Genomic DNA, 24,514 nt, shown 5'->3' with positions numbered 1-24,514 from the left:
TATTGGAGAATAACAGTAGATAGGAGATTATTAGTGTAGATTATGTCCAAGTTATATACATAACTCCGTCGATGTATATATCAGGTAAGCGATGTAATTCTTACTTTACCAGTGAGGAAATGGGCTTGGAGTAATGAAGTCAGGTGCCCAAGGCCTAATGGCTTTGATCGTAGATCCACTGGATTTCCTAAGCTCACTCTCAACTAGGGCAAGCCTTGGTGGGTGGATGTGGCAGAGTGAAGGGGCTGACAGGATCTAGGGTGTTCTGTAAGAACAGAGTTGAAGTGACTGAGTAATAAATTAAAACTAGATTGGGTGAGGAGGGCCACCGAGTGTTATTCACGGGCTAGAGAAGCCAGTGAAATGGTCAGGTTTGTACTTTTTTTTTCTTTTTTAACTTTTATCTTACTTTCTTAAACATTGTTTGTATTACCATATTTCTTTCTTACCAGTAAGACTTTCTACTGTTGAACGGACACTTCTGTTTAGGTAGATCATGAATGAGTGGTTTGGTTTAGTGAATTTTTCATTCCTTGTTCATCCCCACCTACCTTGCCTACATTGTTTACTTCCTAGCATGCTTTTTCCACTTTATTCAACTTTTCAAAAGCAGCTCCGTTCTCTCCGGGGAGCATCCTAGATTAATTTTTGTTTGACAGAAGCCACTTCAGGGATGCTATCAAAATATCCTTAGAATTTATAGATGTATAGTTTGTTGTATTACTATTTTTAATGACTATTTAAATGCATTATTAACATAAAATTTTTTCTCTGTTTTCATTAGATTACAAATGAATATAATTATATTATATTAAATTACACCCAATTTGTGGGCCTAATTATTAAAATAGAACTTTTTTCTAAGGAACATAAGGAGGACAATATAACACAATTTATTTATTATAGTTTGGTTGTCAACCATGTTGTTGCAATTTCATTTATAGCAGCTCTTGTGAAAGAAGGGCATTTCCCATGCTGCTAGCCTCTGACAATCTGTATTTGGTTATAACTTCAAGGAAAGGTATGTGGGCCTGTTCTTTATGTCATACCTGGTGGAATCAGGGCAAAAAGGCAATTAGACCAGACTGAGAAATAGACGCATAGGCCTGGCTCAGTGACTCACACCTGTAATTCCAACACTTTGGGAGGCCGAGGTGGCTGGATCACCTGAGGTCAGGAGTTCGAGACCAGCCTGGCCAACATGGTGAAACCCCACCTCTACTAAGAATATAAAAATTAGCCGGGTATGGTGGCACACATCTGTAATCCCAGCTACTTGGGAGGCTGAGGCAAAAGTATCACTTGAACCTGGGAGGTGGAGGTTGCAGTAAGCCAAGATTGCGCCACTGCACTCCAGCCTGGGGGACAGAGCAAGACTCTGTCTCAAAAAAAAAAAAAAAAAAAAAAAAAAAATATATATATATATATATATATATGTATATATACACACGTAATATGTTCTAATGTGACTGTCGTATTGGGTCTGTGATCTTGTAGAAAGAAGGTTAGGATTCCATTGCTGTCAATTATTAAAATGAGCATATCCCAGGATGAAGAGTAAGGCCTCAAAGGAGGGTGAGAGTGGGTATTCCTTCTCCTTTGTAGCTTCAGGAGTTTGGGAATCTGGATTTAAATGAAGCGATTGGCTTGAAGATTCTGAAAACTACCTGAAGTGAAAATTGGGCATTTCTGCTGGCCCAAGCATTTTTTGCAGTCTGGAACTGTTGCCCTCCTTGAGGCTCTGCTGACACCGAGACTGTGGCCTGACATTTCTCCAAAGTGTGAGACAGAGCCTCCTTTTAATTGCCCTAACACAGTGAGGACCAAGATTTAACTTATGATAAGACTTTCGGGGATGTTCGTGTCTGACAGAAGGAAATTACAAGTGCTGCTAGAAGTGGCTGCCTTCGGAATCCACAGGCCAATCTTCGTTGGGTCTCTTCTCTCATGGGTATATCCCTGCCTCATTTTAGGTCGACTCCCTTGTCTAATCTCAAGTTATCTCTTTTACAATAAGGTCCCTATTACCAGGAATCACAAAAATATCACTTCCAAATTGATTGTAGACTTAAATATAAAAGGTAAAAACAAAATTTCTGAAAAAAAAAATCTTCACGACTTTTGGGTGAGGAAGGATATCTCATATAGTAGACAGAAGCACTAACTATAAAAGACAGGTAAATTTGATTATATTAAAATTAAGAGCTCTGTTTATTAAATGCGTAATTGAGAGAGTAAAAAGGCAAGCACAGAGTTGGAAAAGTGATATACAGTACAAACCAATGGCAAAAGACCCATTTCTAGGATGTGTAAATAATTCCAAAAGATAATCAAAATACAACTCAGTTGAAAAATTGGTGAAAACTTGTACAGATATGTTAAAGAAAAAGTTTGGGCTGGGGCAGTGGCTCATGCCTGTAATCCCAACACTTTAGGAGGCCAGGGCAGGCAGATCACTTGAAGTTAGGAATTGAAGACCATCCTGGCCAACATGGTAAAACCCTATCCCCACTAAAAATATAAAAATTAGCTGGGCATGGTGGTGGGCACCTGTAATCCCAGCTACTCAGGAGGCTGAGGCACGAGAATCGCTTGAACCCAGGAGGTGGAGGTTTCAGTGAGATGAGATCACGCCACTACACTCCAGCCTGGAAAACAGAGTGAGACTCTGCCTCAAAATAAATAAATAAATAAATCCAAATGGCCAATAAACTTATGAAAAAGAAGCTCAACCACATTAGGGAAATACAAATGGAAAACACAGTAAGATACCACTATATATACCCAACAGAATTATTGAAAGGATTAAGATTGATTAAGCTGTTGACAAAGATGAAGAACTAGTGGAACTCTCTTAACATTCTTGGTCAGCGTATAAATAAATACAACCACTTCGGAAAACCATTTGGCATCATTTACCAAAATTGCACCCTTTGTCCCAACAATTTCACTCAACAGAAATGCATATGTGTGTTCACCAAAAGACTAGTGTAAGGATGCTGATGGCAATATTATTCATAAGAACCAAAAGCTAGAAATAACCCAGATGTTGTATAACAACAGAATGGGCAAATTGTTGTACATGTATAAATGTGGAATACTACATAGTAATTATAGAGAATGAATTACAGCTACACCCAACAAAATGGATGAATTATACAACATACCATTGAGTAAGAGAAAGTAGATATAAGGCATATATAATTGTACAATGTATGATTCCATCTGTATCAATGTTTTAAACAGGCATAAGTAATCAAGGGTGTTAGAAGTCTTGGGGAAAGGAAGTAGGAAAGAGCAATCCTGGTGTATTGCTATTTTTCTATTTCCTACCCTGGATGAAGATTATATTTTCATTTTGTGATAATTCATTAAGCACACACTTATCATTGATGTACTTTTCTGCATGTTTTGTTATAGTTCAATAAAGAAGTTTAAAATCAAAGCCTGTTACCTACCCAGCAAAGGGAAGCCCTCATTTCTGTTGCAGATGACATATGACACACCAAACATGCTGAAGAGAAGAACAAAAGAACAGATGTTAGATTCAAAACGGGGAACAATTAGAGCAAGAGTGACTAGTTCTTAGTTCCCAGAAAGTTTCCTTCTCAATCGCTAACAATAGTCTATCCCCTGACTCAAGAGTTGCAAACACCAAAAGAAGGAGAAAGGAGGAGACGGTCTTACTTGAATTCCAAAGAACTCAGGTAGCATCTGTTTACCATAGTACCTGGCATATTGTTCAATAAATGCTTGTTGATTCTGCACTGGTAGAGGAAACCCCTTTCTGGGGAGATCAGACACCTGATATATGACCCAGTAGACTTTAACGTGGGGCAGAGTCACACATCCTGCAGAGATTCCACCAGTTGCTCAAACAATAATAATGTACCTTTTTTGAGCACATGCTATGTGTCTGGTGCAAAGTGCTTTTTATATGCATCATTTTTAAAATCCTGACAAAAACACTGTTAAAAAGTACTACTGGCTGGGCACAAGGCCTCATGCTTATAATCCCAGCACTTTGGGAGGTCGAGGCAGGTATATCATCTGCAGTTGGGAATTCAACACTAGCCTGACCAACATGATGAAACCCCATTTCTACTAAAAATACAAAAATTAGCTGATGTGGTGGCATGCGTCTGTAATCCCAGCTACTCTGGAGGCTGAGGCAGGAGAATCACTTGAACCCAGGAGGCGGAGTTTGCAGTGAGCCAAGATCATGCCATTGTACTCCAGCCTTGGCAACAAGAGCAAAGCTCCATCTCAAACCAACAAAGAAGTATTATTACTAAGTTCATTTTACCGGTAAGGAAATTCAGGCATAAGGAGTTTAACTGCCAAGTTCCCATAGCAGGTGGTAACACAGGATACTAACAGTATCCAAACGTAGGCCAGGCTGCAGATGTTTGCTCACTCCATAGTACTATCTCTCGAAGAAGCCCTTTGTCAAAATGCATTATGCCCTTCTCTGAACTACAATACTACTTTGTTATGCCTCTCTTATTGCATCTATCAAAGGTTCCCATGTAACGTACAGCTAACTTTTTGTATGTTGGTCTTCCCTACTTGATTGTGAATTTTCAGGGCAGGAACTAGGCCCTGTTCATATCTGTATGTATATTTCTGCACCTTTTTATCTACAGAGATGGTACAAAAAAAAAAAAAATCTTGAAGATTGCGGGCTTTGGGATCAGATAGTCCTGGGTTTGCATAGTAAATCAACTGCATGAATGGCCCCAGCGCCTGTATCTATGCCCCTTGCTATGTAACTTGGCAGAGTCCTCTCGTTCTGGACTCAGCCTTGTGGATGCTTTTGTCAGTGGGATATCTGCAAACATAGACATAGTAAGAGGCCTGAAAAATGCTTTTGCACTGGGCCTGTTCTCTTGCTCCTCTAATATTGCCAGGACAAACATGCCGTGTGGAAGATGACACATGGAGCCAAATTGCCCCAGTTACCCAAACTGAGGCCACCCTAGATTGGCCAACAGCCTGTTGAACCCCAGGCATGTGAAAAAGGCAAGACAAGATCAACCAAATCCAGCTGAGAACAATTGAACCCCACATTTGTGAGAAAAATAAATGTTTATTTTTGCACACCACAGAGGCTTTGTGATTGCCTGTAAGGCCACATTATTGTGACTGAACCTTGGCTCCATTGCTCAGTAATGGCCATAGACAAGTCCTTTAACATCTCTGAGCCTCAGTTTTCAAATTTATAAAATGGAAATTTTAATAGTTTCTATCTCATATGGTCAATATTAAGAATAAATTGGCTGGGCGCTGTGGCTCATGCCTATATCCCCAGCACCTTGGGAGGCTGAGGCGGGCAGATCACAAGGTCAAGAGATCCAGACCATCTCCTGGCCAACATGGTGAAACCCCGACTCTACCAAAAATACAAAAAATAGCTGGGCGTGGTGGTGCGTGCCTGTAGTCCCAGCTACTCCAAAGGTTGAGGCAAGAGAATCACTTGAACCCAGGAGGCAGAGGTTGCAGTGAGCCAAGAACACGCCACTGCACTCCAGCTTGGTGACAGAGAAAGACTCTGTCTAAAAAAAAAAAAATGACCGTACATTTTAAGATAAAGTAACTGATGCTTAATAAATACTAAAAATATTCATTCATTTATTCAACCCGCACTTTACTGATGGCCTATGTATGCCAACCACAGTGCTAAGCCTCAGGAATGCTGAAGTGAGTACTAGAGACACCTTGACCCAACTGCAGCCCTGATTCTGTTATCTGACCCTGGAAGACCTCAATTTTAGTCTGCTAATATAAAGAATAACAACTTTCTGCTTTCCACGCTATTTATTAGTTCATTATTATTGAGGACTGTATGCCAACCACTGGGGATATAAGAATAAAGAATTAGTATCTTCACAGATTTCACAGTTTAACAAGTGAAAAGTATATCAAGTGAATATTTGTGATATAGGGTGAGGAGTGCTCTACTAGAGGCATATGCTGTCAGAAGAAAAAAGGAAGAGGAAGAAGGAAGACAAAGGAGGAAAGAGCTTAACTGTCTAGTTGGGATGGGGAATTCATAGAGGAATGTCTATGAAACCCTTGAGCTGGGTTTCAAATATTGACTGTGATTTTCCTAGTAGACCAGAGATGGGTGGGTGCTGATGAGGACAATCTACTTAAACATCCCAGAGGAGGGGGCACAGGAGGAGATGAGGTTGGAAAGGCAGGTGGTACCTATATATCACTGCCAAGAATTTGATCATCACCATGAAAATGACTAGAATCCATTGAAGGATTTTAAGCTTCAAAGTGACACCCACAAATCTATGCTGAGCTTTTGGGGAATGTATTTCACTAAAGACTTAGAGGAGATATAATATCTTATACTCTTCTAACCCTAACAATGCCTGGGCATATGGTTGGCATCATTAGTAAATATTTAATGGTTGCTGATTGGGTGCATTGGGTGTAAATAGATACTCAGATGGGAGGATTCTTTGGTTTGTACTCTTCTTTGAAGAGTCACCCTCAGATTCTCAGATCTGAGGAGAGAATGGGATCTTCCACCATGCCATAGTGTCAGTCAGATGGAGAAAAGATGAAAGATTTTGGTCTGGGCCTTGGTCTGGGGAAAGCATGGATTTCAACTTCTTGAATTGGCTCCAAATCTTAAATGGTTGATGCTTTGCTATCATAATTCTCCCTCTTCTTTACTAACATATACTGCCAAAATTAATGCCCCACACTCACACTTTCTCATTAAGGCCCAAACACTGATAGAATGGTCCAGAATCTCCAACACCTTTCATAACTTTCTTCGGAACTTCTTTAAACAAGTATGATGGTAGGTTGCTCCCATTGTAGGTGACAGAGTCACAGGTCACAATTCCTGGGAAGTAATTCATCAACCTGGCAGCTATGTTGACTTTTTGACCAATGACTGTAACAAGAAAGAGAAAGTGAAAGGTCAGGGAAATAACCGCCATTGAACTGAATGTAATCGGAAACATACTGTCTCCAAATAGCATTTTTACCTTTTACTCCCTTTGCTTCTCATGAATGACACACAAGTCTAGCCTCAAGACCCATATTCAGCCAATGGCTATTAACAAAATATGCAGGGAGGTAGCCATTAGCAAAGTTTCTGCCTCACTTGGGAGGCCAAGAGATTGATCTGCTGAGGGATGGAAGGGCCTTGAGCATGGAGTAGGCTCTGTAAGTGGGGTGACCACAGCACTGAAGGCTCTCAGGAAGGTATAAGCTGGTCTTCTGCTACAAGGTGGACAAGCACAAGTTGGGGCCTGGGGTACTGATCCCCATGTGAGACACAAAACTGTGTCTGTATGCGCCTGTGAATGAACCTTCATTTGACGATTTCTCGGTTTAGTAAACGGCGCTAGAAGAGGTGTGCATGGAGGATTGAAGCGAAGCTCTGAAGGCAGACTGTGCAGGGTTGAACACCAGCTCTACCTCTAACTACTATATGCAAATTACTTGGGACAATTACTTTAAATAACTGTCATGCCTTCGTTCTCTAACCCATAAAATAGGGATGATAATAGTATCTATCATAGAGGGTAGTTTATGAAGATTAATGAGTTAATACATGTTTCTCACTTTGAACAGCAGCTGCCTGCTTGTAAGCCCTCAATTATATTACCACAAATGAGGTAGCAAATGTGTCACTTTACCATAAGCTTGAATACTTCTGAACAAGATACACTTTTTAAAAACTATTTATTGTGGAGAAAATTGACTATAAAATAAAATATAATGAATTTCCATACACCCATCACCCCATTCCAATGAGCTGTTAACCCATGGCCAATCCTGCTCCATCCTCACCCACATACACTCCCCACCGTGTGTACTTTTGAAGAAAATCTCAGACATTGTATCATTTCAGACATGACTACTTTGGTATTTTACATATATTCAGTATTTTAGATGCAGTATTGCTGAAAATCATAAACACGGATAGGATTGAAGAGGGAAGTAATAGAGAAGTGAAATCTGGAGATAACGTTTCCTTATTACTACTCTCTTTTCAGAGTATCATTATTTTTCAGTAATATCAATATTCATAATTTTTTTTTTTGAGATGGAGTCTTGCTGTGTCATCAGGCTGGAGTGCAGCGGCACGATCTTGGCTCACTGCAACATCTGCCTCCCAGGTTCAAGCGATTCCCCTGCCTCAGCTTCCCGAGTAGCTGGGACTACAGGCGCGCATCACCACACCTGGCTAATTTTTTGTATTTTAGTAGGGACTGGGTTTCACCATGTTGATCAGGATGGCCTCAATCTCCTGATCTCACCTCAGCCTCCCAAAGTGCTGGGATTACAGGAGTGATCCCAGCCAATATTCATAATTTTTAAGGAATTCTAACCTATTCCAGGAATTAAGAGAAGTAAATATTTAATGTTAACAGGAAATTATTATAAGAGCCCCTCATTCCAACAACATATAGCCTCCCACTGCTCTCCTCCCATGACAACATATTTCTCATACTCATGCATAGACCCGGAAATGCATGCTCTGCAACCACTGAGATCTCCAGGGCTTGGCTCCATCTGGAAAACTCTAAACTATCTGAAGGCAGGGCTCATGTCTCACTCATTTTTGTGCTTCATTCCACAAAGCCCAGTGGCACGGTGCTGTGTTTGCTAAAAGTGGAGATGAGCTGACTCAGCACACCTGTGTACTCGTGTCTCAAAGTGTGTCCAACGATCCCACAGAAGACAGTCCCACTGGCAACGCTGATGGATACAGTTCTGGTGCAGGGGAGACAAGATTTGTGGGGAAAGAGATAAAGATAATGAGTGCAGAGAAAGTGGGAAGGGTGGGAAATAATTCATGGGTTGGCAAAGAGTGGGAAAGGATTTTCTCTACCCATTTTAATTAGTTTATGGCATTTGTACATAGCCTGGAGATGCGAAGGAGGAACAGCAGTTTGAGATACAGGACTCAATTCTTAATTAATTGTTCTTTCTTTTCTGTTCCCTGCATGCCCTCCCTACTTATGCTTCAAAAGGGTCAGGGACTACTGGGTGGGCCAGGGTCAATACTTACTGGATTTTGTGGACTTGAGAGCAGAAGTGAAATATATCCATAGCGCATTCCAGAGCATTAGTGACTTCGTCAGGTACCTTTTCCCCAGGGAGGCCAAAGACACAGAGGAAGGAGCAGCCCTGTGAGGGAGAGAGAGACAGCAACCACAGCTGTGGACAGTGTGCTTTAAACTGGACGGGCAGGAAGGCTCAACAGAGAGCCGGAGGCAATTTTCAGTTTCTGAATCAGATTTCATCATGATTTCTCTCACAGTATTTTATTTTTAGTACACTTCAATCATTTCTACTGCACCATCGACAGGAGGGCTTGAGCCCTTGAGAAGGGCTTGTTTTTGCTCCAGAGATATTGAATAGGGCTGAGCTATCTGTGTGCATGCTCCGGCCTACTCTCTCCTGTGGCCAAGGTCCCACGTGGCAAGGTGCTCAGTTTAAGTCTGTGAAGGAGCAGCTCAGAGCAGAGGAAAAGGCACCAGCTCTGGAATCAGAAAGTGTCTGTTCTCAAGCCGCTTCTGAACTATGGAAACTTAGAGAAGCCAATTATAATCTAGGAACTTGAGTTTATCAATCTGAAAATGGGTATACTGTAGAGCTGCTGAGATGTTTTTGGCTACTAAAAGAATGAATGTGCTATATATACTCAAAAAGTCGTCATAAACCGAAAAGTACTTTTCAGATACTGTCGTCATTCTTAGGGATAAAGGCTTAGGCTGTGAGTTGGTTTTCTTATCATAAAGCTAACTGTTCAAAGCAATGATTTAACTCTAAAGCTTGACAGTTGTAGTATTAGTCACTTAAAAAATGACCTCAGTCAGGTGCTGTTGTCTGTAAGAAAAGGGTATTGTGAATAAAGGGCGACGGATTAAAATTTTGACTTTTTGACATGTTACATCCTGATAAAATGCAAAAAAACACTAAAATACCTCAATTATTTTAACCCTCTCCAAAAGAATTTCATCAACTGTTAGATCTTAAAAAGGACTGGGATCTGGCTTCACATGAAGGGGGAAAATCTGCTTCCAGGCATGTGTAAAGAGGGCAACCCCTTTGGGGGAAGCAAAGAGCCCTTTTGCCTGAAAATTTATGTAGTGGCTTGACAAGAGCTTTTGATTCCCCCTAGTCATACACTGGCAGCTCTCATTTATTAATGCTGACTAGATCTAAGACAGGCGTTACACCAAAGTGCCTCTTACATACTACATTATTCAAAACTTTCCACCGTCATTTGAGGCAAATACTATCCCCATTCAAAGAGGAATAAACCAAGGCTCAGAGAAGTTCAATGACTCATTAAGTCTAACAGCTAGGAATCTTTGGAGCCATGTCTGTAAGACACGAAAGACTGTTCTCTTAGATTATTCACTCTTTTCTTACGATACTCATGAGTCAATATTAAAGAAGATACTGGAGGCACCAGGCCAGCAGTAGTCCCTTTCCCAGAACTCCCATAGCACAGAGTTATTCTGTCTCCTGTGGAATAAGTGCTTCCTCCCTGGTTGTGTAGCAATGTGTGTGCTACTCATCTCTGCTGCCCAGCCCTAGCTTTCAGTCTTCTAAGAAATGCTCAGTAAATGCTTGTTGAATTAGTGAATGAGTGGATGTGGGGCCATAATTAAGTGCTCTGTTTTTAATACACAAAAATGATTGAGATGGGAAATCAGTTCTCACAGATGCATCTGTGGTCATTTGTTCATCACGTCGCTTTTCTCTGAATTGATTAAGAACAGAGTGAAAACACCTGGGAGCAGCCAGAGGCAGTCCCCTCCCTTCCGTGGATGGAAATAAAAGGGGAACTGGAGATGTTGACATGGCAGGTGGGCATTCTTGAAAACAAGCTTTGGGGTGTGAAGATTACTAGACTCCTGACCAGAAACCCCTGGGTGATAGACCATGCGCTGGGCTGGAGAGGTAGCCAGTGAGAGGTAGCCACCATGCACTGGGCTGGAGAGGTCTTACGTGTAGTGAGAGGTAGCCCCGCATAGTGAGCTCAGACAGGGACCGCAGACTGCCTGGGTTTGAATCTCAGCCTCCCCCTTTCTAGCTGGATGATCATGAGGTAAATGTAATCTCGCCTTGTCCTGGTATCCTCATCTCTGTCTCAGCATCCTCATCTATATAATGAGGATAATGACAGGAGCACCTACTGCTCAGAGTGGTCATGAGGATGAAATGAGCCAGTACAGGTCAGGTGCTGAGAACAGTGCCTGGCACATAATAAGCACTCTATCCACCATAGAAGTTATTATAATTATAAATAATGACTGGATTTCTAGGTTAAATTTCCTTTTTTTTTTGAGACCGAGTCTCACTTTATCACCCAGGCTGGAGTGCAGTGGTGCGATCTTGGCTCACTGAAACCTCTGCCTCCCAGGTTCAACCCATTCTTCTGCCTCAGCTTCCTGAGTAGCTGAGATTACAGGTGCATGCCACCACAGCTGGCTAATTTTTTAAATTTTTAGTAGAGATGGGGTTTCACCATGTTGGCCAGGCTGGTCTTGAACTCCCAACCTCAAGTGATCTGCCTGTCTCGGGCCTCCAAAAGTGCCGGGATTACAGGTGTGAGCTACTGCGCCTGGCCTCTAGGTTAAATTTCTAGAATCTATTCTCTCTGGCTCACCAATGTACTTGTCCATGAATGCTAACCTGAAACTATTGGTAGGTTCTCATCCCATAGCTCACACTTACCTTGTCAAACATGAAGACTTTATTGATTTGGCCTCGGAAGAGCTTCAAGACTGAAATGATGTGTACACAGGCATCCTGGATGGCTGGGCCTACCTCTTCTGCATTCTCTTCATCTTTAAACATCAGGTTCACAAACATAATCGTCACTGGGCGAAGCTCAGACAAATAGCCCTGAAGCTGTCTGTCATCGATCTGCAAAGTAGAGAGCAGCTTTCTCTAGCAGGTGTCCTTGGCAGTGTCCCTCCTCCAGCTCCGCCCCCAGCTCATACCCGTAATCATCTAGGGAATGTCTACCTCAGAATGTGTGAGATACAACATGGCAGAGCCAACAGGCCTGAAGTCAAGCAGATGGAAATAGAATCAAAATCCCTCTCTTCCAGTGGGGACTTACATATGTGCTAATTTTTGGTCATCGACCACTCCATTACCCCAACTGCTGGCTCCCTCATGCCAATATGAGCCATTGCAATAAGGGAAAGAACTACTGTTCTTTTTGGCTTTCTTATTTAAAAAATTTTTTTTTAATTTTAATTTTTTTAGGTCTATAGTAGATGTATATATTTACATGTTACATGAGATATATATATATTTACAGATGGTAGGTTTATTAAAGTCTGTTGAGTACAGCAGAAACGATGTGTTCTGAACAGAAACAAGCTTTACAAATAAAGTTCTAGCTGGAAATGCTGTTGCTTGGCAAGTTAGTGCTAAGATTTTACTATTTAATTTACATGGAAAAATTATTTGTGGCATCTGCTGAAAGCATGGATAGATTTATATCTATCTACCTACCTACCTACCTACCTACCTACCTATCTACCTATCTACCTACCTATCTGCCATTCTAGTACTGCCTAATTATATTTGTTTTTGGTGTTGATGTCAACTTTGATTTAACCCAGGAACTGCTGTATATCATACTTCTGGTTACATAATATCATGAAATGACTTATTTTGCATAGTGAAACAGGGTTAACTGAATAGTTGACTATAGACTGGTCAAATTAGCAAGATAGAGTATTGATGCTATGGTTGGTGTTAAAGTGATTTACTAAGAAACTAACCCACACAGCGGGAACATTTTGCAACAATGTAGAATTTTAGCTCATGTAGCACATTTTGAACTAGTTTTTTTAAAAAATATTTTTTGTTTTAAAGTTGTAACTGGACAATACTATGAACTTAGCAATGAATTCCATGAGCTCACTATGCTTCTGTAACTTTCATCAAGGTGATATTGCTGAATAAACTGGATGTGAAGCACTACACAGAGTTTAGGTGGCTTTGCTATGACAAAGCATTGTAGAGGGTTTTAACTGTTGAAAGACATCGACTTACTCCTGCATCTGTGGTTGCAAAGATTACATTAATGATTTGACCACTTAAATTGCCAGTATGACTGGTCTAACCCCTGAATAGTCATACGAATGCATTATTTCAGTGGTCCATTCATCCTGAAATTATGTATTTTGAGATGTCATTTGGGAAGAAATAAATTGGTCAGTCTTTATATGCTAATATTAGGCATGCAAATGCAACTGAACAACATTCTCCATACTGTGGTTTTGATGGCCGATCTTTAACAGGATTACTCGTTACATAAGATATTTTGCTACACACATGCAATGTGTAATAATCACATCAGGGTAAATGGATTATTCATCCCCTCAAGCATTTAACAAACAATCCAATTATACTCTTTTTGTTATTTTAAAAATGTATGATTGTATTAGTCCATTCTCACACTGCTATAAAGAACTTCTGAGACTGGATAATTTACAAAGAAAAGAGGTTTAATTGACTCACAGTTCCATGGGCTGTACAGGAAGCATGGCTGGGGAGGACTCAAACTTATAATCATGATAGAAGGCAAAGAAGAAGCAGGCGCATCTTATATGGCCAGAGGAAAGCAGGGGGAGGTGCTAAATACTTTTAAACAAGCAGATCCTGTGAGAACTCATTCACTATCATGAGAATAGTAAGGGGTTAATCCACCCTTATGATCCAGTCACCTCCCACCACACCCCTCCTCCAACACTGAGGATCATAATTCAACATGAGATTTGGGAGTGAGATGTTGACCACCACCTAAGGAAGTCTGGCCTGCAGACCCTGACTCAATGATGGCTGAATGAGTTCACTCTCACACCATTACAGTGATACCAGTGGGCTAGGGATGGCCATTGGCTGCTTTCAGAGCGTGAAATGCAACCAATCAACCAAGACTCCCTGTTCATCCACAATTTTATTCCATACATTTTACAATAGAGGTTCTAAGTTAGCACACTTGTAGATAATTAACATGGTTAAGAGAATGGTTTTACTACTGACAAAAGCTTTAGGTTCTGGGGCCCCAGAGTAAACATTAACAGGTAATTGCCCTTTGATCTCCACCTGAGAGGACCATCCAGCACAAAGTTTACATGAGTAAACAGTTTAGAGACAAAGGGATGTGGGGTAAAGCCTTTGATGGTCTCTATTTCTTTCCTATGCTAATGTTAATGAGGCGGCTGCCTTCAGCGTGCCTCAATAAAACCTTTCAGCCTTCCAAAAGTTTCGAGATTACAATCTAACTTTTCCTAATAGTTAACATTTTGCCAGCCACCCCAAGTGAATATCAACATGAAAGGGGATACAACTCCAAACCATATCAGTGATTAAATTATTTTCTGCTACAGTTACCCTGTTTTGCTAGAAAATACTAGGACTTCCTCATTCTTTCTATTTTTTGGTACTCATTGACCATCCCCAATTCTTCCTCACCCCTGACTACTCTTCCCAGTCTTTGGTAACCATCCTTATAACTTTCTATCCTGATGAGTTCAATTGTTTCAATTTTTAGCTCCTACAAATAAGTGAGAACATGCAGTTTTTCTTTCCATACCTGGTTTATTTCACTTAACATAATGACCTCTTGACCTCCAGTTCTATCATGTTGCTGCAAATGACAGAATCTCATTCTTTTTAATGGCTGAATAAGTACTCTATTGTGTATATGTACCATATTTTCTTTATCCATTTCTCTGTTGATGGATACTTAAGTTGCTTCCAAGTCTTGGCTATTGTGGAGAGCCCTACAATAAACATTGAAGTTTGGGTATCTCTTCAACATATTGATTTCTTTTCTTTTGAGTATGTATCTGGGAGTAGAATTTCTAGATTGTACGGTAGCTCTAGTTTTAGCTTTTTGAGGAACTTTCAAACTTTTCCAGAGTAGTTGTGCTAATTTATATTGTCACTAACAGTGGGCAAGGATCCCCTTTTTTCCACATTCTAGCCAGGATTTATTGCCTGTCTTTTGGATAAAAGTCACTTTGGCCTGGTGCAGTGGCTCACACCTGTAATCCCAATACTCTGGGAGGCCATGGCGGGTGGATCACCTGAGGTTGGGAGTTTGAGACCAGCCTGTCCAACATGTAGAAATTCCATCTCTACTAAAATACAAAATTAGTTGGATGTGGTGCTGCATGCCTGTAATCCCAGCTACTCAGGAGGCTGAGGCAGGAGAATCGCTTGAACTCAGGAGGCAGAGGTTGTAGTGAGCCAAGATTGTGCCATTGCATTCCAGCCTGGGCAAAAAGAGCAAAACTCCATATTAAGAAAAAAAGTTATTTTAACTGGAGATGATAATCTTATTGTAGTTTTGATATGCACTTCTCTGATAATCAATGATGTTGAGCACCTTTTCACATACTTGTTTGCCATTTGTATGTCTTCCTTTGAGAAATTTCTATTCAGATATTTTACCCATTTTTTAATTGGATTATTAGATTTTTTTCTATAGAGCTATTTGAGTTCCTCATGTATTCTGGTGATTAATCCTTTGTCAGATAGGTAGTTTGCAAATTATTTTATACTATCTCTTCACTTTGTTGATTGTTTCTTTTGCTGTGCAGAAACTTTTAAAACTTGGTGTTATCCCATCTGTCCATTTTTGCTTTGGTTGCCTGTGCTTGTGGGGTATTGTTCAGGAAATCTTTGCCCACTTCAATGTCCTTGAAAGTTTCCCCAATGTTTTCTTGCAGTACTTTCATAGTTTGAGGTCTCAAAGTCTTTAATCCATTTTGACTTGATTTTTATAAACAGCGAGAGACAGGAGTCTAGTTTTATTCTTCTGCATATGGATATCCAGTTTTCCCAGTACCATTTATTGAAGAGATTGTCTTTTCCACAATGTATATTCTTGGCTCCTTTGTCAAAAATGAGTTCACTGTAGACATAGGAATTTATTTCTGGGTTCTCTATTCTGTTCCACTGGTTCTGTGTCTGTTTTTACGCCAGTACTATGCTATTTGGGTTGCTATAACTCTGGGTATAATTTGAAACCAGATAATATGATTCCTCCTGATTTATTCTTTTTGCTTAGGATAGCTTTGGCTACTCTGGGTCTTCTGTGTTTCCATGTAAATTTCAGAATTCTTTTTCTATTTCTGTGAACAATGTCACTGGTATTTTGATAGGTATTGCATTGAATCTGTAGATTGCTTTGGGTAGTACAGACATTCTACCAATCTATGAGCATGGAATATCTTTCATTTTTTTGGGAGGGCCTCTTCAATTTTTTTGCATCAATGTTTTACAGTTTTCATAATAGAGATCTTTCACTTCTTTGGTTAATTACTAGGTACTTTATTTGTAGCTATTGTTAACAAAATTACTTTCTTAATTTCTTTTTTAGATTGTTCACTGTTAGCATCTAGAAATGCTGGGCTGGGCGCAGTGGCTCATACCTGTAATCCCAGCACTTTGGGAGGCCGAGGCAGGTGAATCACCTGAGGTCAGGAGTTCAAGACCAGCCTAGCCAACATGGTGAAACCCTGCCTCTACTAAAAATACAAAAATTAGCTGGGTGCAGTGGTACATGCCTGTAATCCCAGCTACTCAGGAGGCTGAGGCAGGAGAATCGCTGAGCCCGGGAAGTGGAGGTTGCAGTGAGCTGAGATTGCACCATTGTACTTCAGCCTAGGCAACAGAGCAAGGCTTTGTCTCAAAAAAAAAAAAAAAAAAAATCCAGAAGAATTCTCTGGATTACCAAGCAGAGACTTTTGTTCTCTCCCCTTACTTTCTCCCAAACAAACAAGTCTCTATTTCTCTATGCTGAGCTGCTTGGAGCTGGGGGTGGGGTCACACAAGCACCCTTGTGGCTATGATCACTGGGACTGCATTGGCCGGAACTGAAGCCAGCACAGCAGTGGATATTGCCCAAGGCTCGCTGTGATTACTATCGGGCTACCACCTATTTTTGTTCAAGGCCTCAGGGCTCTACAATCAGCCGGTGGAAAAGCCAGCCAGGCTTATGTCATTCCCCTCAGGGTGATGAGTTCCCCCAGGCCCCAGACAGGTCCATAGATGCCATCTGGGAGTTTGACTGTCTTATTTTTCTAGTTAGGGATAAGAATAGCAACCTTCTGGAATGTTTTCACATTCTCTTTTACTCTATGTTTAAACAAAATGAAATCAGTATTATTATCCCCATTTTACTGACTAGGTAACTGATGCATGAAGAAGTAACACAACTTTCCCAAGGTCACATAAGGACCCAACAAACTCGAACCCAAATCTCCAGACTCCTCATCCAACATTTAATCTACCAGATACTCCTGCCTCTTGGGGGTGGTATATTTCATTTAGGTCCCCTCTTCTCTCCAAGCCTACCCAAAACAGGCACAGGGAAAAGAAAGGAGAGTGTTCCCAAACTATTCCTGCCAATTATCATCCCTGAATTTTGTTAATTAAGTACATAGCAAGCCAATGGGGAAAAATCATTGCACTTTCTCCCACAGAAGTGTCAGATTCTCCACTGACAACATGAAGCACATTTTCTAGACTAAAGAAGGAACTGGTATAGGGAATAATGCAGTTATGCTTCCTGACTGCCTAGGATGGCCCTGGTTTCCTGTAATTTTATTCTTTTTATAAAAGGGGATTTAATAATTTCTAATTAACCGATGTACTGAGTTTTTTTCTTTTTTATTTTAGAGACAGGGTCTTGCTTTGTCCCCAAGGCTGGAGTGCAAGTGGTGCCATCTTGGCTCACTGCAATCTCCATCTCCTTGCTCAAATGATCTTCTTACCTCAGCCTCCTGAGTAGCTGAGACTACAGGCACATGCCACCACACCCAACTCATTTTTATATTTTTGTAGAGACAGGGTTTTGCCATGTTGCCCAGGCTGGTCTTGAACTCCTGGGCTCAAGTGATCCACTTGTCTGGGCTTCCCAAAGTGCTGGGATTATAGGCATGAGCCACCACACCTGGCCCTGATTTTTTCAAATAAAAGCATTCACAAATAAATGAAAAGCTTCTGTCAGATGATAGATTCTGAGTTTGGGCTTGGAAAAGAGGACCACAGTATCTTTAAGGACCGTTCTTCTTTAGGTGCAGGGGCTGGCCTTGGTAAAGTTGTAGAAGGCTGTGTTTGGTCTTGTTTTCAACCCTCTTCTTAGCTGTACCTTTAACAGGTAAACATTTTTCCTGCCTGGAATTTTCCCAGTGACTCACAGAGTCCATCTAATATTCTAGTACTAAAGACCTTGCTTTTAGCTGGTTGCAACTAAATAAGCATAATATATTATGCCTCTTGAGAATGGCTAGGGGAGCATGGGGAGACTTTTTTAAGCTTCGAAAGCCATGAAGAGTCAAGCAATTGCAGGCACTAGAGGTAATGCTTTTACAATGGGCTGAAGGTGGAAGAGTGCATTCTGATACCTCTCCAGTTTACTCTATGAAGGCAGCTACCCACTGGACAGGCCTTCCTTACAAAGATTTCCTCCAAGACACAACAGCATTTTGATGGACTAAGAATTAAAGCAGGCATGTATTAGGAGGGTGGATAGCCTGTGTGAAAATTGTAGAATTCAGACTGACCAGGGTTTAAATCCTAGCTATATCTTTTACTTTATAACCCCAGGAAAGGTTCTAGTGTCCTCTGGGTCTCAGTTTTCTTATACATAGAAAGTGAGGATAAAAATATCTACCAAGGACTGTGAAAAATAAATACATGAAATAGCAGAGTGACTGGCATATGGTGAGTGCTAAGAGACAGTTATAATTCACATGGATTAATAAATTTGAGAGAACCAAGATTAAGAGAATAAAAAGAGAAAACACTGGAGGGTGGAAGTAGCTCAGAGTATTCTAATTACCTATGTTGTTAAATCTCAAAACTTAAGATCTAATGCAAATGACTTGGAGAAAGAGTGTACCAGTGTTCATCCACTTGAAGTCTTCTGCTATGTGGCACATAGAGAGGGTGCCCACATGAGCTCATGTGCTTGCAACAGCTTCCATCTGCCCAATTACATAAGGCAACGCAGTCCTAGTTTATGCCTGTTGTCACAGTATAATGATAAATAATGCCCTCTTTAAAAGTATTGAGATTTGAACAATGACACGTAGAGAATGTCTTTTTAGCCTCATCGTGGTGGCTCATGTCTGTAATCACAGCACTTTGGGAGGACAAAGTGGGCAGATCACTTGAGGTCAGAAGTTTGAGACCAGTCTGGCCAACATGGTGAAATCTTGTCTACTAAAAATCCAGAAAGTTAGCTGATTGTGGTGGCACATGCCTGTAGTCTCAGCTACTCGGGAGGCTGAGGCGGGAGAATAGCTTGAACCCAGGAAGCAGAGGTTGCAGTGTGCCGAGATCGTGCCACTGCACTCCAGACTGGGCAACAGCAAGACTCTGTCTCAAAAGAAAAAAGAATGTCTTAGCCGGGCTCAGTGGCTCATGCCTGTAATCCCAGCACTTTGGGAGGCTGAGGTGGGCAGATCACGAGGTCAGGGAATCGAGATCAGCCTGACCAACATGGTGAAATCCCATCTCTACTTAAAAATACAAAAATTAGCCAGGCATGGTGGCGCCCACCTGTAATCCCAGCTACTTGGGAGGCTGAGGCAGGAGAATTGCTCGAACCTGGGAGGTGGAGGTTGCAGTGAACCTAGAGTGCGCCATTGCACTCCAGCTTGGGTGACGGATTGAGACTCTGTCTCAAAAAAAAAAAAAAAAAAAGAAAGAGAAAAGAATGTCTTTTTATTTTAATGCGACATTTTACTAATAGCTGCTGGGTTTTTTTCTTACATCTTAAAATTCCAGCTGTCCAGATCCTTGACATCCCAAAAGCCAATAAATTCAATTATGAAAATACCTGCTTCCAAATGCTTTCCATCACATACTTTTGTAGGGACAACTCCAGTTCAGGATCAGGCTTCAATGTGCACGCAAGCCTCAGGATGTCTAAGAAGGCAGAAGAAGGACGCAGGCTCAGAGAGGGAAGCGTGGCTCTGCAGTGCTAGTGAGAGGAGACTCCCAGTCCCTATTCCCTTGGGCAGTGTTCTCTCCTGTCCTTCCAGTTGTCAGGAGATGCTGGGAGACCTAGGGGCTGAAAGGGCCAGGGGTAATCCAAGGAGGAGCTCTCAGAGGTTGCAGGTTTCCCAAAATTCAGTCACATGTAGCTCAAAACCCTGTTCAAACTGACATATGCTTTGGAACTTAGGGAGATTTTCACTTCTGAAATTGGTTTACAACTAGTACCACAGGAGATGGGAACGAACAAATGAGGGAATGACAAGAGAGGAGGATGACAGAGGAAGGAGATGTAGAGTTGAAGGAGCAGCAGGAATAATATTAAGAAGACTGGCTTCTGATCTCAGGCTTGATACTGCTTCACTGTGTGACCCTTGAGAAGTCACTTTGCTGCCCTGGTTGCCTCCTATTTCCTCAGCTGGGAAAAAAGTAGTTGAGTTTCGTGATCTCTATAGTTCCCTTCACTATGGAGGCCGATAGTTTATGCTCTAGGATAGACTGATAAGAGATGGTAGGAATGAGCTTGAGAAAATCAACAAATAAGGGAGACAGAGAATGATAATGTGAAAAAAATGTGTGTGTGGCTTTTTATAGTTTGGCTGGTCCTAATTTGTATCCTTTGTAATAAAACCATAACTGTAAGTGTAGCACTTTGCTGAGTTCTGTGAGTCATTTCAGTGAATTATGAACCTGAGGGCATTTTAAAGGGATCTCCACATTTGTAGGCAGTTGGTCAGAAGTGCCCGTGGTTTGAGGTTCCCAGAGCTTGTAGCTAGTGTCTGAAGTTTGTAGAGGATTCAACCGATGAGGTCCTGCACTAACTCCAGGTGGTTATAACATCAGAATTGCAGGCCAGGTATGGTGGCTCACGCTTGTAATCCTAGCACTTTGGGAGGCCAAGGCGGGCAGATCATGAGGTCAAGAGATCGAGATCATCCTGGCCAACATGGTGAAACCCCTTCTCTACTAAAAATTAGCTGGGCATGGTGGTACATGCCTTAGTCCCAGCTACTTGGGAGGCTGAGGCAAGAAAATCGCTTGAACCCAGAAGGCGGAGGTTGCAGTGAGCCGAGATCACACCACTATACTCCAGCCTGGCAGCAAAGTGAGATTCTGTCTCAAAAAAAAAAAAAAAAAGAAAAAGAAGAAAAGAATTGCATTGCAGTATTATGGTGCTCAAAATAAGGCCTAAAGAAACCCTTTAATAGAAGGTACCATTAAGACCCAAGAGATGGCACTGGTAAAGCTCAAGGAGTGGGTAATGTCATGAGGCTTTCTCCTTCCTCTCTGGGACATCTGAGGTTCTTGGCCTTTCCTGATCGTTTGTACAGTCTCCCCACTCCCCACCCCACTACGTATGGTGGCTTTGTGAAAGTACAATCTACTGTTTATAACATCTAAGATATTCCAGACCTGTACATAAATGATGAGAAAAAATGATTCAGAATTTTCCGGGCTAGGTGCGGTGGCTCATGCCTGTAATCCCAGTACTTTGGGAGGCTGAGGCGGGTAGATCATGAGGTCAGGAGTTCAAGATCAGCCTGGCCAAGATGGTAAAACCCTGTCTCTACTAAAAATATGAAAAGTAGCTGGGCATGGTGGCACGTGCCTGTAATCCCAGCTACTCAGGAGGCTGAGGCAGAGACTTGCTTAAACCCAGGAGGCAGAGGTTGCAGTGAGCTGAGATGCAGCCCGGGTGACAGAGCGAGACTCCATTTCTAAAGAAAGAGAGAGAGAGAGAGAGAGAAAGGAAGGAGGGAGGGAAGAAGGGAAGGAAGGAAAGAAAGAGAAGAGAAAGAAAAAGAAAAGAAAGAAGGAAAGAAAGACAAAATGTTTCTGATGTTTCTCATTTAGGTGGGGTTTTCAGGGAAGGATAAGTAGCTAAAGTTTGGATGTGTTAATATGAGATGCCTGTTTGAATCCTGTGGAAGTGGCCCATAGGCAGGGTATTTTGTTTGTTTGTTTTTTATGAATTCGGGACAAAAATCTGTCCTAGAATTCAGGACAAAAGACTGAAATGAAATCTGGCAGTTAGGTTGGGGACTTGGGTGATGTAAGCAACTTGTAGGACCTTGAGAGTGAATGTCTGCTTAAGATTTGTGACACAGGCTTCTGACTTGCCTCATCTTATTCATATGGAAATTAAGCATGAGTGAATTGTTCACTAAGAAGTGAGTAGAGATCCCTGAAGTCATCAACATTTAAGGAAACTAAGCAAAGGGGACTGAAAATAGGTGATTTGAGACGTAAAAGCAAAACTAGAAAAGAATACTCTTGAACCCAAGGAAAAGGAGAAAGCAGTATCCAAGAAAAGAGCATAAGCTATGGTCAACCACCTAGGATGAGGCCTGAGAAGAGGTCACCTGGTTTGGCAAATTTTATGGTCCTTGGTGGCCTTGACATAAAGTCTTCAGTAGACAGCAGGGGGCTGGGGTAGAAGCTAGATGTCAGGGGTACAAGATTGAAGAGCAGGTGAGCACAGACGTCAAGGTGCTTGCAATCAATATTTATTGGATGAATAAATAAATAAGGGGATAGGACAACAGGTCAATGCATTTACAGATTACTTTGCTGAGAAGTTTGTTGGTGAAGGTTAGGAGGGGAAAGCAGCATGCAGAGAAGCTTTCTTTTTTTTCATTCATCCTAGGGAAGACTTATTAATGTTTGGCGGGTGAGGGAAAGGAGTCAGCGCTTAGGGAGAGGTGAAGGTTGTGGGGAGTGTCATACTTAGAATCGCTGTCCCGGAGAATGGGAAGTAGGTCCCCTTTCTGTGCTGGTAAGGACCAGGAGCTGTGTTGAAGAGCCCACCCACTAGTGAAGCTGTGGGCATTGGTATAAGACCCTACTGACCACTGGTAAAGTTGAAGGCTTCTTTCCATGGTGGGTACTTACTTCTGGGCTTACCAGAAGGATAATAATTCATGAAGGTCATACACTTCGTGAAAAATTCATCAAAGTTAAAGTGAGGAGGTGGTTTTAAGAAGTTAACCTAAATAAAAGAAAATGAGAAGTTTCCAGTTGTTCCGAGAACCATTTAATCCTCAGTGTAACTTGTCAGCAGAAAGTCAGGGAGTACGCTTTTGACTGTCTATAGAATGGTAAACAGTATTGGCATACTTAAACACCAAAAAAATCTTTGATTTGTAAAATTGAAATTTTAAACTGAAAATTTAAAGTCTTTCCAATTACGGTCTTCACTCAGATCTCAGTGTTTGATATATGGAATGACAGAGAGGGTCATTCCAAGGGGGACTAATCTTATACTTTTCTGCCCTTAGAACTTCCTTTTTTTCCTTCATAATATTTTAATTTAAGTAAAACCTGGTTTAACTGCACACTATTTCTTTTTTTTCCCCCCAAGACAAAGGCTTGCCTTGTCACTCAGGCTGATCTTGGCTCACTGCAACCTCCGCCTCCTGGGTTCAAAGAATTCTCCTGCCTCAGCCTCCTGAGTAGCTGGGATTACAGGCACCTGCCACCACGCCCAGGTAATTTTTGTATTTTTAGTAGAGACGAGGTTTCACCATGTTGGCCAGGCTGGTCTTGAACTCCTGACCTCATAATCTGCCCACTTCAGCCTCCCAAAGTGCTGGGATTACAGGTGTGATTCGCCTCGCCCAGCCATACCATTTCTTTCTTATAAGTGTTAAAGGACAGGGGGCTGATGGCCTAAAAGGTATTAGGAGCATCACCAGTCATAAGACATCAAGATTATGAGCCACATGTGATGATAATGATACACTGAGAATGGCATGACCTCATTTTTGTGGTCTTCTTCCCTGCCCCCACCAAAAAGCGTACGCTTAGTCCAATAAAGAGAAAATATCAGGCTTGTAATCCCAGCACTTTGGGAGGCTGAGGCGGGCAGTTTGCTTGAGCTCAGGAGTTCAAGACCAGCCTGGGTAACAATGGTAAAATCCTGTCTCTACCAAAAATACACACACACACACACACACACACACACACACACACACACACAAATTAGCCCAGCATAGTGGCACATGTTTGTGGTCCTAGTTACTCAGGAAGCTGCGGTGGGAGAATCACTTGAGCCTGGGAGTTCGAGGTTGCAGTGAGCTGAGATCATGCCACCGCCCTCCACCCTGGGTGACAGAGTGAGACTCCATCTCAAAAAAAAAAAAAGAAGAAAAGAGAGAGAGAAAAGAAACACCAGGTAAAACTAAATGGAGAGACGTGTGATGAAATAACTGTCAACTCTAAAGTTTCACGGTCATGAAAGACAAAGAAAGACTGAAGTGCTGTTACAGACTGCAGGAGGCTAAGCAAAAATAACGACAAAATGCAGTGTGAGATCACGCACACAATCCCGCAACATTCCACCCAGGACTGCAGTGGGAAAACTGGTGACATTCAAATACGGTCTTTTTTGTTTCGTTTTGTTTTAAGGAATAGAGAGTTTATTAGGCAAGAAAGAAGGAAGTAAGAAGAAAACAGCTCCCTCATACAGAGACAGAGGGAGGGG

At 41.6% G+C, this 24,514-nt stretch overlaps 1 protein-coding gene across 5 annotated transcripts in view; it reads right to left on the bottom strand.

Annotated features, from left to right (window-relative positions):
• The window catches only part of ADCY10 (adenylate cyclase 10), a 98,182-nt gene that overhangs the window by 57,871 nt on the left and 15,797 nt on the right, over positions 1 to 24,514 (bottom strand). For 3 of the 5 annotated variants that reach the window (XM_035279230.3, XM_078356338.1, XM_035279232.3), the window contains exons 7-13: positions 22,924 to 23,020; positions 19,874 to 19,962; positions 11,728 to 11,919; positions 9,047 to 9,165; positions 8,672 to 8,748; positions 6,727 to 6,916; positions 3,459 to 3,514 (exon numbers count right to left, since the gene is read on the bottom strand). In XM_035279230.3, the coding sequence (XP_035135121.3) occupies positions 3,459 to 3,514; positions 6,727 to 6,916; positions 8,672 to 8,748; positions 9,047 to 9,165; positions 11,728 to 11,919; positions 19,874 to 19,962; positions 22,924 to 23,020 (820 nt within the window). The remainder of the gene's footprint in view (positions 1 to 3,458; positions 3,515 to 6,726; positions 6,917 to 8,671; positions 8,749 to 9,046; positions 9,166 to 11,727; positions 11,920 to 19,873; positions 19,963 to 22,923; positions 23,021 to 24,514) is intronic. The other 2 variants (XM_078356337.1, XM_035279236.3) reach the window with 2 other exon arrangements.

This window comes from Callithrix jacchus, chromosome 18 (assembly GCF_049354715.1).
Source record: "Callithrix jacchus isolate 240 chromosome 18, calJac240_pri, whole genome shotgun sequence".
Lineage (NCBI taxonomy): Eukaryota > Metazoa > Chordata > Mammalia > Primates > Cebidae > Callithrix > Callithrix jacchus.
Note: the sequence above shows the minus strand (reverse complement) of the source record. Positions and strands in the feature narration are given on the sequence as shown.